Source organism: Onychomys torridus, chromosome 17 (assembly GCF_903995425.1).
Source record: "Onychomys torridus chromosome 17, mOncTor1.1, whole genome shotgun sequence".
NCBI classification, from domain to species: Eukaryota; Metazoa; Chordata; class Mammalia; order Rodentia; family Cricetidae; genus Onychomys; species Onychomys torridus.
Window position 1 is genome coordinate 11,429,830 of NC_050459.1, and position 12,225 is coordinate 11,442,054.

Below are 12,225 nucleotides of genomic sequence, written 5' to 3' on the forward strand. Positions count from 1 at the left end.
CCATGTATTGGATTTAGTGTTTGTTATTTACTGGTTGTACTGGCTCTTCATTTTTCCTGTTTCTGAAAGAAGATAAGGAATCTCCATTCTGAGCAGCAGTGCTGCCTTTCTAGAGATGCAAACAGGGATCAGGAAAACCAGATCCTCTGGGGCAATTTGCTCCGAGTGAGATTTATTTGCAAGCAGCTTGTGGCCTTTCATCTTTGAAAATTGTGAATATGTTCATTGATACCAACAGGAGAGGGGAAAATGTGTTGCCAGAAAAACAAAAAGCAGCTAATCTTTAATTTAATGTAGCAAAACAAAGTACTTGTTGAGACTTTGATGCTTAGGGCTACAGAAATAAGAAAGGTGTTGACATTCCAACTCTCTTGTTTACCAGCTTGTAAATCCTTCATTCTGGATTAGGAACCAGACATCAGCAGTTGCATAAAACATGAGCAAGTGGTCTCCATTCCTTGTGGTTCTGTGTGAATCTCTGTGAAAAGTCTACTGATAGCGAGCTCCAAGGAACTCAGAGGTTCTTAAGGCTGGATGTTTCACACCCTTGTTCAGGCTCCAGATGAGGATTGCCTTGCACAGGGGTGGTTGGCTTGTGACCTAATTTACCAGCAATGGGTGTTGCGTTTTCATTTTGCCTTTCCTCCTAGGAATAAAAAATTAACATGGGTGCTTTACAAGGAGGTTGTCACCTGGGCTGAGCTGTAAGAAGCAGCTGAATTCTTGATTTAACCTGTCCTGCCCCCATGCCACAGCTCTGTACATTAGGGTAGGCTGCTCCACTGAATATCCAGCTCCAGAACTCACTCTGAGCAGTGAAATCCATCCATGGAATACTGGGAGTAGCTTTGTGCAGTTCTGAACAGCGATTTCCAAACCAGCCTTGGGTGAAGTCTGACAATCTGGGGGTATTGTAGCCATGGGAACTAGGTAAGCAAAGGGCAAAAAAAGGAGACTGACTTGGGTGTGGCCATCCTGGCTTCTTAAAGTGAGCTCCACAGTCATCACCCCAAACTGGCTGCTTAACTGGTCGTTGACGAGCTTGTCCATACTAGAGCTGTTTTGAGTCACATCTGAGGGAGACAGGCTAGAACCCCAGTGACTCCTTGGTGATGTTTTAAGCCTATATCTGAATACTGCTTTAGAAATCAAGAAACACACTGGATGGCTCTGTGCAGACTCCTAACAGCTTTGTCAGATTCCCTGACATAACATGCACTGTCTGCCTCAGAAGAGATGGTGAAAACTGGCATCCAGAAGCCTGGAAAATACCTGGAAAGTCTTTATTTAGTATCTCATGGTTGTGGCTGGGCTAGATGTCTCAAGAAAGGGAATGTCTGAGATGTGGGCAGAGCTCCTGTTAGGGGGACAAGCCAAAGAGGTCTCCGAACTCCTCACCATGTCTCCATGAGTGAGTTCATATACACCTGGCTTGGTCGTAGAGGACTTCAGCAATGCCACAACTCTCCTCAGCTGTGCTTGGTTGGTGCTGCATATGCCACGTGCCTCAAGCCACCATGGTTACAAGATGATTTCCTGATCCTTCTCTCCAGAAGAATCTAGTTGTTTACCAGGCCTGGTATGGTGTAGACCACCCTGGTCTCTGTTTTCTGTATGGGATTGTGTGTTGGACAGGAGCGTATTAGTTCTAGAACCATGTCTGATCCAGATGGCTCAGCTGTGCTTTGGTTTCTTCTGCTGATGGCTCAGCTGTGCTTTGGTTTCTTCTGCTGTGGAATGCGATACAAATAGTTCTATCCTTTAGGCTACCCAGAGGCAGATGAGCAAACCACATGGTCCTGTGGACCCCTTAGTACAAGGTACTGTTCCTCTTCCTCCTGGATGGATGTTCCTCTTCCTCCTGGATGGATGTTCCTCTTCCTCCTGGATGGATGCTCCTCTTCCTCCTGGATGGATGCTCCTCTTCCTCCTGGATGGATGCTCCTCTTCCTCCTGGATGGATGCTCCTCTTCCTCCTGGATGGATGCTCCTCTTCCTCCTGGATGGATGCTCCTCTTCCTCCTGGATGGATGCTCCTCTTCCTCCTGGATGGATGTTCCTCTTCCTCCTGGATGGATGTTCCTCTTCCTCCTGGATGGATGCTCCTCTTCCTCCTGGCACACTTAGCAGATTTGCTCTGATCTGTTCTGTCTTCTTTCCCCACCACTTGATAGACAACCTGTTGAGTATAAAGGCAGCAATATGACATCCTGTTTCCTGACCCAAACGTCACCCTACAGTGTCATCCTTACCCCATGTACCTTCCAGTGCCATTCTTATTTCAGGCTCACTCTCCTGTGTCAACTTTACCCAAGGCTGTACCCTCCCCATCTCCATCATTACCTCAGGCCCCACCCTCCTATTTCTGCACCAGCCCAGGGCCCACTCTACACTGTCATCCTTAACTAAGACCCCACTCTCCTATGTAAGCTTTGCCTCAGGCCTCACCCTCTACTGTCATTAGTACCTCAGGTCCCCATTCTCCCATTTCATCAGTATCTGAGGCCCTGCCTTCTAATTTCAGTATTATCTGGGATCCCTCCCACTCATGGAAAACTGGAGAATGGACTCATTACCTATAGATTCTGGGCAATGATGAACTACCAGGAGATGACGACTCCCCAAAAGAGAAAAGTACTCCAGGAGTCAGCATGGCACAGAGGACCATGGGGTCATAGCACTGCTGATTTCTTTGGACTTTGAGTCAGTTGTTTTGATGACTAGATCCTTTCATCTTGTGGTCTTCAGTGAACCAGGAGACATCTAGACAAGAAGGAGCCACTGACAAGACATTGTAGTGAACAAAGGGTCTTGGATCTGAGTTTTGCTTGGATACTTCCTCTGTAATGTCATCATAAAATGATCCAGAGCCAGAAGTGGACTGCCAAGTGCTCAGGAGGGAATAGCACCCATACCTGTGATGAAGACAGCAGGTACTAATTCTCCCTTGGCTCTGGAGGTCAGACTCTGAACTTGAGGTGCAGGCTGAGGGACTGGTTTATTCTGCAGGTTCTAGGGGCTCACACCATGCCTCTTTCCAGAACTTGGTAGTCACTGGAGACATTGGCCTTCTTTGGTTATAGATCCATCAGTCTAACCATCGGTTTGCCCACCTTTACATTGATGTCAGTGTTCTGGGATGCCTGTTATTGGCCTTGCTAATTATAAAGTGATCTCTTCTCAAGATCCACAAATTATGTATACAAAGACCTATTTCCAAATAATATCTTCTGAGGATCCAAATAGACATAGATTTACAGGGTGGGGTTGGGGGAAGGCACTTGACCTACTCCAGTGGTTGAGGCAACATTCTTTTTTTTGAGCTGAAGATCAAACCCAGGGCCTTGTGCTTGCTAGGCAAGCGCTCTACCATTGAGCTAAATCCCCAACCCGAGGCAACATTCTTGCTGTGGGAAGTGGGCACATCCTGTGGCAGGCAGCTGACTTTCCCAAAAGAGGTCTTCAGTGTACTCTGAGAGGAAGCATGCCTATAGTTATTCCTTCCAGTACCCTGGTCTGGTGGTGAGGTAAACTGAAGGAGGCCTGGATTAGTTACTGTTTTTATAGCAATATTAAAACAGGGTTTTGTGAATTGTGGGTACTTCTCTGCCCTGAGTAACCACAACACATCTTCCTATAGGGGTCTAAAAGCAAATTCCCTCAGACCAGTAGCAGTACACTACAACTTTGCAGCTTAAGTCATTGAACCGCAAAGTGCTTTTCAGGAGCATGCTAGACTAAGTTGGTGTAAACATGGTGTGTCTTGTACAAAGCCAGTCTTAGGAGCAGTGAATTGTTTGGTAGAATCCCTGACTTTTTACATGTGAGCTGTTTGGGCCTCTGGAGTAGTTCATGGAGATTTAGGGGATTTTTTTTTCTAAGACATTGTTTCTAGGCTCAGCAGCTGGTCTCTCATGCTTGGTTTTTACCAGCCACTATCTGTAGTAGGAATCTTAAAAAGTTCTTATTAATAAGATCAAACCCAGAGCCAGATATTGGGGTGAATGCTGGAAGATCAGAGAAGCAGAACAAGCCACAGCTACCTCACCTAGCCAGTTCCTCAGCTGATCCTGTTTCCTCAGACTGGAAGCCTCTGAGTCCTCATCCAAATGGATCTCAGCTGAACTGCTGCTCCAAAGCCTAAAAGCTTCTAGTTCCTGGTTTTCATGCCTTATATATCTTTCTGCTTTCTAACATCACTTCCTGGGATTAAAAGCTTACTTCTTGGGATTAAAGGTGTGTGTCATCATGTCTGGCTGTTTCCAATGTGGCCTTGAACTCACAGAGATCCAGAGGGATTTCTGCTTCTGGAATGCTAGGATTAAAGGCGTGAGTGCCACCATTTTCTGGCCTCTATGTCTAGTGGCTGTTCTGTTCTCTGACCCCCAGATAAGTTTATTAGGGTGCACAATATTTTGGGGAACACAATATCACCAAAACTATCTTTGTATACCTGATAGTAGAGGATTCCAAAACGTTAATAATTCCAAATTCTGGTTATTCTGCATGTGATTTTAGAGAAGGTTACTCTGCTAAAGTGAGGCTTTAGGCATAGTAGTTTGGCCATCTGTCTACCACATAAGACTCTCACCACCTTCCCGGATCAACCTCCTGTCTCCATTTAGGAGTCCTGTGTATAGTGTTTGCCTCCTGGGCTGGAGTCTCTGTACTTCAGAGAACATCAATAACTAAATGGCCAGACCTCTGTTGTGAATACCAAAGGTTATTTTCTACCAGGGAACCTCCAGTCAAGGCAGGTATAGGGATGTAGAGATGCCAGGGGTCTCTGACCTGCCCTCACATTTCCCCTCCTGCCTGGAGTTGGCTCTTATCTCAGACAGTCAGCATATGAAAGACTAGAGTGGAAGGCTTTCCTCTTTTCCTGCAACTTTTCAGATGCCAGGGAGCGCAGATTCTTCTCATGAGCTACTCATGTGGACGGGCCTCTCCGAACACCCTGCCCACTCACTTTTATGAAGACCTGTGTCGTCAGCTCAGTGACGCTCTGTAGGAAGTTGCCCATTTATGGCTACTAGAGCAAATGATATCATCACAATAGGTGGCTCCTGTCTAAATAGGGATCGTTTGTGAAATGAGATTATAGGCATTTATCTGAAAGAGCAGGAGACAGAGCACCTGCTCTCGGTAATTGATGTCCCGGGGGATAACACTGCACTCTAATCAAGGCGTCCATCTCCATGGCTAATTTTGTTATGAGCAGAGAGCTTGCCTTTTCCGCTCGGTGCCAGGCAGCCCCCATATCCACATGGAATCCACTCCAGATCCATGTTTTCTATTACGCTTGAATATATGGGACATGCATAGCGATCCTATGCCTGCCACCGTGCTGCAGTGTGCCTGTTTTGCAGAGTGCTGTGGCAGCCTAGTCCAAGCTGAGGCTGGTTGGAGCTGTGGCCACTCACTTGGTCACCCTGGCCTCCTTCCTTTGCAGCGAGGTTGAAGTGCCCCTGCATTCACAGCTCCCCATCTGCTAAGGAGCTGTCTGCGCTTCACATTTGGATGCTGCAAACCGTGCAGCAGGAGTCTTGCTTTGGTAAGTCAAGGATGACTCATTTCTTACTTTTTGTGTCTTGGATGTATACTTTACTAGTGCCGTGGCCTCTGAGAAATGATACTTAACTGATCAGCACTTGTCCAGATAACCCAGTAGCTGCTTACCTCTCTGTACTTTGCAGCATGTTCTTTTTTCTTTTTTTTCTTTCTTTCTTTCATTGCCCTGTTTCATAGACCTGGTTTGCACTGCTTTCATAAGTGAAATACTCATGACTTGGTAGACAGTAGTGGCAGCCAGGAGACTAGCATCACTGCAATCCAGAGAGCATCTTTCTTGCCCTGGGGGACTTGGGGCAGATGGTCTTGCACAGCAATCCAGGACTACAGTATCGTCATTCTAGACAGACAAGTTCTGTCTTCTTTCCAGTTAACGATCATTTTGATAACCACCAAATACTGGACCAGTCTGTAACGCAAGCTCTGTTTTGGCTGGCTCGCCTTTTTTATTTCAGCAAAGATGTGGCTACTGGGCTGTGGGTTCTGTGATCCTCTGGAAATGAGTAAATCCCGGGACCAGAGGTTATTAAACCTGTGTTTCATGGGCTAGCAAGCGAGAAGAGCCTGCAGAGAGGGCTTCCTTTGTGTTGCTGAGTGCACTGAGGGGTTCTGAGCTCTTCCCAGCTGCACTGAATAGGATGAAAGGGAAGAGAGAGGTGCCGGGATGGGTACCTGCTGGGAAGTGCTGTCTCTGCCTGTCTTTATAACCAAAGCCCCTTCCAAAGCACTAATTTAGTGCTTACACCAAGTAGCCCTCCTCTGCTTGGTGGGAGGAGATGGTGTGCAAGTACCACGGAATTGCTGAGGCTTTGGACCAAGCATGCTTTTGGTGTGCACAGTGTGACAAGGAGCTCCGAGAACCCATCAGCCAGGAAGGATTTTTTTCTTTCTTTTTTCTTTCTTTCTGTTTTTTTTTTTTTTTTTTTTTTTTTTTTTTTTTTTTTTTTTTTTTTGTGCAGTGAGGCACCAAGTAACTGGTTACAGCTGTTATGGCTGGTCACCAGCCTTGGGTGAGTGAGCCATAGGGATGAAGGCGAGGTATGCCTGGTGTAGTCTCTCCCCACATGCTTCGTTTTCACTGTGCTCCGTTGACATGTTTCCTTTTGTTTTTGCTCTTCCATGGGAAAAGATACACACACCTCTCTAAATAGAACTGCCACATCTGGACCCTTTCCAGCTTGTCACTTGAGAGACTTGTTGTTGCCTCCGCATCTGTGTGACCACTGGCTGTACAAATTTCTGTTACAAATGGCTGAGTTATCACAGGGAGGGCTTACACTCTGCAAAGGACTGAGCATGTCCAGAGAGAAGCTGCCATTGGCTTCTCCGTTTCCAGGTGGATATTGACTGCTTCATTCATAATTTCATCCCCGGAGCTCAGGTCTGTCATCCTTCAGGAGCTTAATATCCAGAGGCGATTTTGTAGCCTTAAGTCTGTTCCATACTAGGACCAGTCACTTGGACTTTACCCAGTCTTGTGAATCATGCTTTATCGAGCAACAAGTATTTTATTACCCACAATCACCTGTCACCCTTGCCCTTCATCCGAGGGTGCTCACAGGATGGCATGTGACATCCCAGAACTGCATGGATGTCCCAGCCTTTGCTTGGATTTGTAGCTCAAGTTAGAGAGTGCTGTTGGGGATAAGCATGGAGAGATGTTTAGATCTTAGCACAGTTAGACGTCTGCCAGAGAAGCAGGCCACAGTCTCTTTCACTAAGTTGAAACCCTGCCTTCACATGTACAGTTATTCCACACTAAGTGTCTGTAACTAATGAGTACTGTTTTGTTTTAAATCAGATCACTTCAATATATTTAAAGCACAAAGTGGGACAGTAGAAATGAAGTGCTGCATTGTGACAGCGTTCATTGGGAACCATGACCACAGGATGTGCACGCAGGTCTCTGGCGTGACAGCTGACAAACGTTTCGCAGCCAAGCTGTGAGGCGGTGTGTTGAAGGCCATTGTGTATTTTCTGGACAAACTTTGGTACGCTCTCAGTCTATCAAACATGACTTCAAAATCACGTGTGGTTTTTGTTCTCTAGAATAGTGTCATCTTTATTTTAGATAAAATATGGTTTTTGTTTTTTTTTAATTTCTGAAATTTATTTTGTGGTGTGGCTGTGTGGAGTGGTGTGTGTGTGTGTGTGTGTGTGTGTGTGTGTGTGTGTGTGTGTGTGTGCAGAGGTCAGAGGGTGACTTTGAGGGAATGAGTTCTTGTTAAGGCAAGGACTGTCTTGTCTCTGCCAGTGCATAGGGTACTCCAGGCTAGCTGGCCTCTGAGTTTCTGGCCAATTTTCCTGTCTCCACATTCTGTCTCCCTGTATGATTGCTGGCATTACACATATGTGCACATCTAGCTCTTTTCAGAGGTTCTGGGGATTGAACTAAGGGTTATCAGGCTTGCGTGCTTCTACCTTCTGAGCCATCTTTCTTGCCCTGCTTTGCTTTTCTGTTTCTCCGTGAGTGAGTCTGTCAGAGAAGTACACTGTTTTCTGTGAGGGATGCAGTCAGTGCAGGCCACTGAACTCCCAATACCCTTTACTGGGGGGGGGGGGGGCAGAGCTCTGCAGTCCTCTGTACTGTGTTAGAAGTATGGTCTCTCCAGCATCATCTTCCTTTTTTATTGTTCTTCAAACTGCCAGAAGCATGCCTCACCTAACCATACACACACCTGATCCCTGACGTCCCACATAGATAGTCTTTGAAAAGAGCAAGGACAGGTACAGATGTCAGAGGTGAAAAGGCAGTTCGGAAGGATGCTGGCGGTACTGTTGGTATTGAGCCTTGAGATAAAACCAGACACCTACACACTGTGTGTTTCCAGCCAGTGTACAGTGTGTGGGATATTTCTGAATCAGTCACACCTCCACATGCTAATGGTGAGCTTCCTTTATGCACCCAGCAGCTGAAAACACAGTTCTTTACCCCAGGCTTTGTGCACACAGTACTCATTGACTTGATCTCACACTTTGAATCAGGAAGTTGTTTACGGAGAGGCAGCTGTTACCTGAAATTTGCTTATTAGATCATTATTTTATTTATGACGGGTAGTAAAATTAGCATTTTTTCATATGACTAGCATCGAGAATAAAGTCATAACATTTCTTTGTGAAGAATGGCTGTTGTGAAATTGCTTTCTTGTCCACATATATTGGTTAAAAGTATGCTGATTGGTAAAGGGTTAGGGTAAAACAGTTTTGCAAGAACTTTCTGTTTTTCTTTTGAGGAAAAACCCCTCTGCATCTTGTTGTGTGGCTTTGGAATTTAACTTGCTTTAGACACTGGCCTCTGAGTTGTAATTGCATGCCTTGAGGTTGTGCCTCAGTGTCAATCACAAAACTGCAGAGATCTGCCCATGCATCCTTTCATAGGTGTTCATAGGAACAAGCATTTGCTCATGTCTTTCTTCTAATTCAGTATCTCTCAGGCATGCACAGTCTTCTCAGATTATCATATGCTGTGGGCCACCATTTCTGGTTCTGTCATTCTTATAAATTCTTCTTCCATAACAGAGATGGAGAACCCTGATTGCTAGAGTCCACAAATAGAGCTGTAAGCTGGACTGGTGATAAGGCTATGGATAAAGGCATTGGACCCCAAGCCTGATGATCTGAGTTTGATACTTGGGACTCAGATGGTGGAAGGAGAAAACTAACTCTTGAAATTTGTCCTCTGACTTCCACCTGACCTCTACATGTGAGCTGTGGCATAGATACACAAATACACACACACACACACACACACACACACACACACACACACACATACACATACACAAATAGAGTAGTATACACTAATATATCTGAGTAACTTGGACTCTAGGAATTCCAAGATATATTCTTAAGCCATTTGTGATTTTTAGTCTAAAAGGACACTCTGGGCAGAGCTCTGGTGAGCATGCGGAGGCCTCCTTGGACCTTTCCTGAGTTCGTTGCCCCAGTCCTATGCCTAAGGGTATGACTTTGCACATGGATGGGATTCCTGAAGAACAGGCACTTAGACCTGGGTGACTTGCTGGGTCAGGGTGCAGGATGGGTTAATAAGGATGACTCCCTCCAACGTCTCATCCTTAGCATTTGGTCTCTGCTACCAAGGCAGAGAGAGTACATCCTCTTCAGGGAGAGGACAGTAGGGTGTCCCTGGACTGAATCCTAGTGGGATGTGTTTCAGCAGAGCCTGCCTTAGGTGTCTGTTGCCATGATAAACACCATGACCAAAAGCAACTTGGGGAAGACAGGGTATATGTCAGCATACAATGCCCAGATCATTCCATCACTGAGGGAAGTCAGGGCAGGAACTCAAGGCAGGGAACTGAAGGCAGGAACTGAAGCAAAGGCCACAGGGGATGCTGCTGCTTTCTTATACAAATCAGGACCATCTGTCCAGAGGTGACACTTCCCACAATGGGATGGATCCTTCTACACCAACCATCAATCAATAAAATGCCCCACAGGCCAGTTTTGAGGGGGAATTTCTCAGTTGAGGTTCACTCTTCCCAAAGGACTCCAGCTGTGTCAAGTTCACAAAAAGCTCGACAAGGCTGGGTCTCTGTCACACTCCCAAATAACCACCAACATGTACACAGTTCTTTCCTCTGGTCTCCCTGGCCTCTTGTCTACTGACAAATTGGTCTAGAGTCCTTGATGTGTTAGTCTGGAGCCTAGCTGCTCTGGCATCTGTGTATATAACCAGTTCTGCTTTTCTTTGTTTGAATTAGGTGGGTGAAGGGTATATCTTGATCTTTTTCTTTATATTCACTGGGTAGAAGGCATCAGAGCTGGGCCTCTCCCATCATTCTGAGGGCAGGGTTCTGTGGCCACCTGTTGACTACATGTGCCTCCCGGTACATGTACCTTCTGGCTCAAGTCAAACCCTTATTACATCCCATGACTCTAGCTTATTTCTTTCTAGTGCTGAGCAATGTTCTATTCTCCAGATGGATATCACTCTGCCATTCATCCACTAAAGGATGCCCAGTTGGTCAGTTATGAGTGAAGCTCCCATACCAGCTTGTGTTCTTGACATATCCAGTTTTGTAAGAGTCTTCCAGGATGTCCCTCAAAGTGACCCTCATCTTCTTCACCCCCATAAGCAAAGAAGAGAGTTCCTGCTGTTACAGACACTCCCTAGCATCGAGCAGCTCCACATTCTCAGATTGGACCCTTCTCCTGGTTGTGTGGTCACAGCTAAGGTTGCATCATTTGACAGCAGGGTTTCCACGTTCATTGCTTGGGCAGTGTTTTCCTAATACTAAAGGGGAGATTACAGTGTGAGGAAGTGAAGGGAGGGAAGGAAGGGAGGAAGCCAGAGAGGAAGAGATTAAGAACAGGCAAGGGGAGAAGGCCCAGCGGAGTGGCTGCAGAGCTCCCTTCCCTGTCCCCACTCTGGGATCTTACCCCTGGCCAGAGGAACTGCCACTGCTCCTTCTGACAGTGAACCTCACCAGTCTTTAAAGATGCTACTCCAAGAATGGGGGCTTTTGAAGTGGATCTAAAGCAGGGAGACCACACAGTGCCAGGGCTCCACATAGGTTGTCATCTTCTTCACGTGTTTCCTATCTTGGTTGGACCAAGACCTTGAACGACTCACAGAGTATACCTACTAGAAATAAAGTTCTGCTAGCAAAAACAAAGCCCAGGAATGCCCCGCTAGAGTATGACGGATAGGCCTGCTCTCTGCTGCAGACACACACATTTGTTGCTGCTGACAGAGTGACAACATTTTTAGTTGCTAGAAGAACGATGCAGCCCAGACGGATATTTCTGGAGGAGCGATTGGTCCCCTCTTCACATTTGCTAGGCCAGTCTTCTTGAAAGGACTGGCTGGAGGGCAGGTGAGGGTCAGCAGAGACAAGCTGAGCACATATTGGAGGAGATGGAGCTGCTGATTTCCCCATCTGATCCCATGAAGGGAGAAACAAATACTTATATACTAGGGCCCACCATTCTGCCAGTAGACCAGCAGTTCTCAACCTGTGGGTCACAACTTCTTGGGGGGGTGTCAAATGACCCTTTCATGGGGGTTGTATATCACATATCCTGCAGATCAGATATTTACACTATGATTCAAGACAGTAGCAAAATTATCGTTATGAAGTAGCGACAAAAATAGTTTTATGGTTGAGCGGTCATCACAACACGAGGAACTGTAAAGGGTCACGACATGACAAAGGACGAGACCCACTGCAGTAAACTATAACATGAGGTACATTGATGAAAAACTAAGGCAAAGGAAGCCAAAGACATAACTTTTTTTTAAATGCTTTCTGGGGAGAATGGTGGTAGAGACTTAGTCATACATTTTTTTTTTTTGTCACCTTTCCCATTGTTTACAATTTCCTTCATTTCTCAAGAAGACAATGGAGGGGAAGATAGCATTTAAACCCTTTCTCTAGCATGCAGAAAGATGTGTGCATGAAGCTGCTGTTCTGTGCACGCACAGGCCATTCTGCTGCTCTACAAGGGCCATCACTGCTCTGGTTGTGCCCATTTGCCATCATGATGAGGCCTGTGACAGTCACTGAGCACCAGCATGGACCCTGGTGCAAGGTGATTGATCCTTCTTTGGACACAGCTCTTGCTCGTGTTCAGAGGACACTGTGACAACCATTTGAGAGGCAGTCTGGGGAGGGTGGGACTTGCTGTCAG

General features: G+C 46.2%; 1 protein-coding gene across 5 annotated transcripts in view; it reads left to right on the forward strand.

Annotated features, from left to right (window-relative positions):
- Dlgap2 (DLG associated protein 2) overlaps positions 1-12,225 on the forward strand; it is a 724,943-nt gene that overhangs the window by 271,854 nt on the left and 440,864 nt on the right. Inside the window, exon 1 of one of the 5 annotated variants that reach the window (XM_036166328.1) lies at positions 5,128-5,554. The exons of 3 other annotated variants lie outside the window; for them this stretch is intronic. In XM_036166328.1, the coding sequence (XP_036022221.1) occupies positions 5,521-5,554 (34 nt within the window). In that variant the 5' untranslated portion in view covers positions 5,128-5,520. Of the gene's footprint in view, positions 1-5,127; positions 5,555-12,225 lie in introns of those variants that run through there. One more of the 5 variants, XM_036166327.1, reaches the window with a different exon arrangement.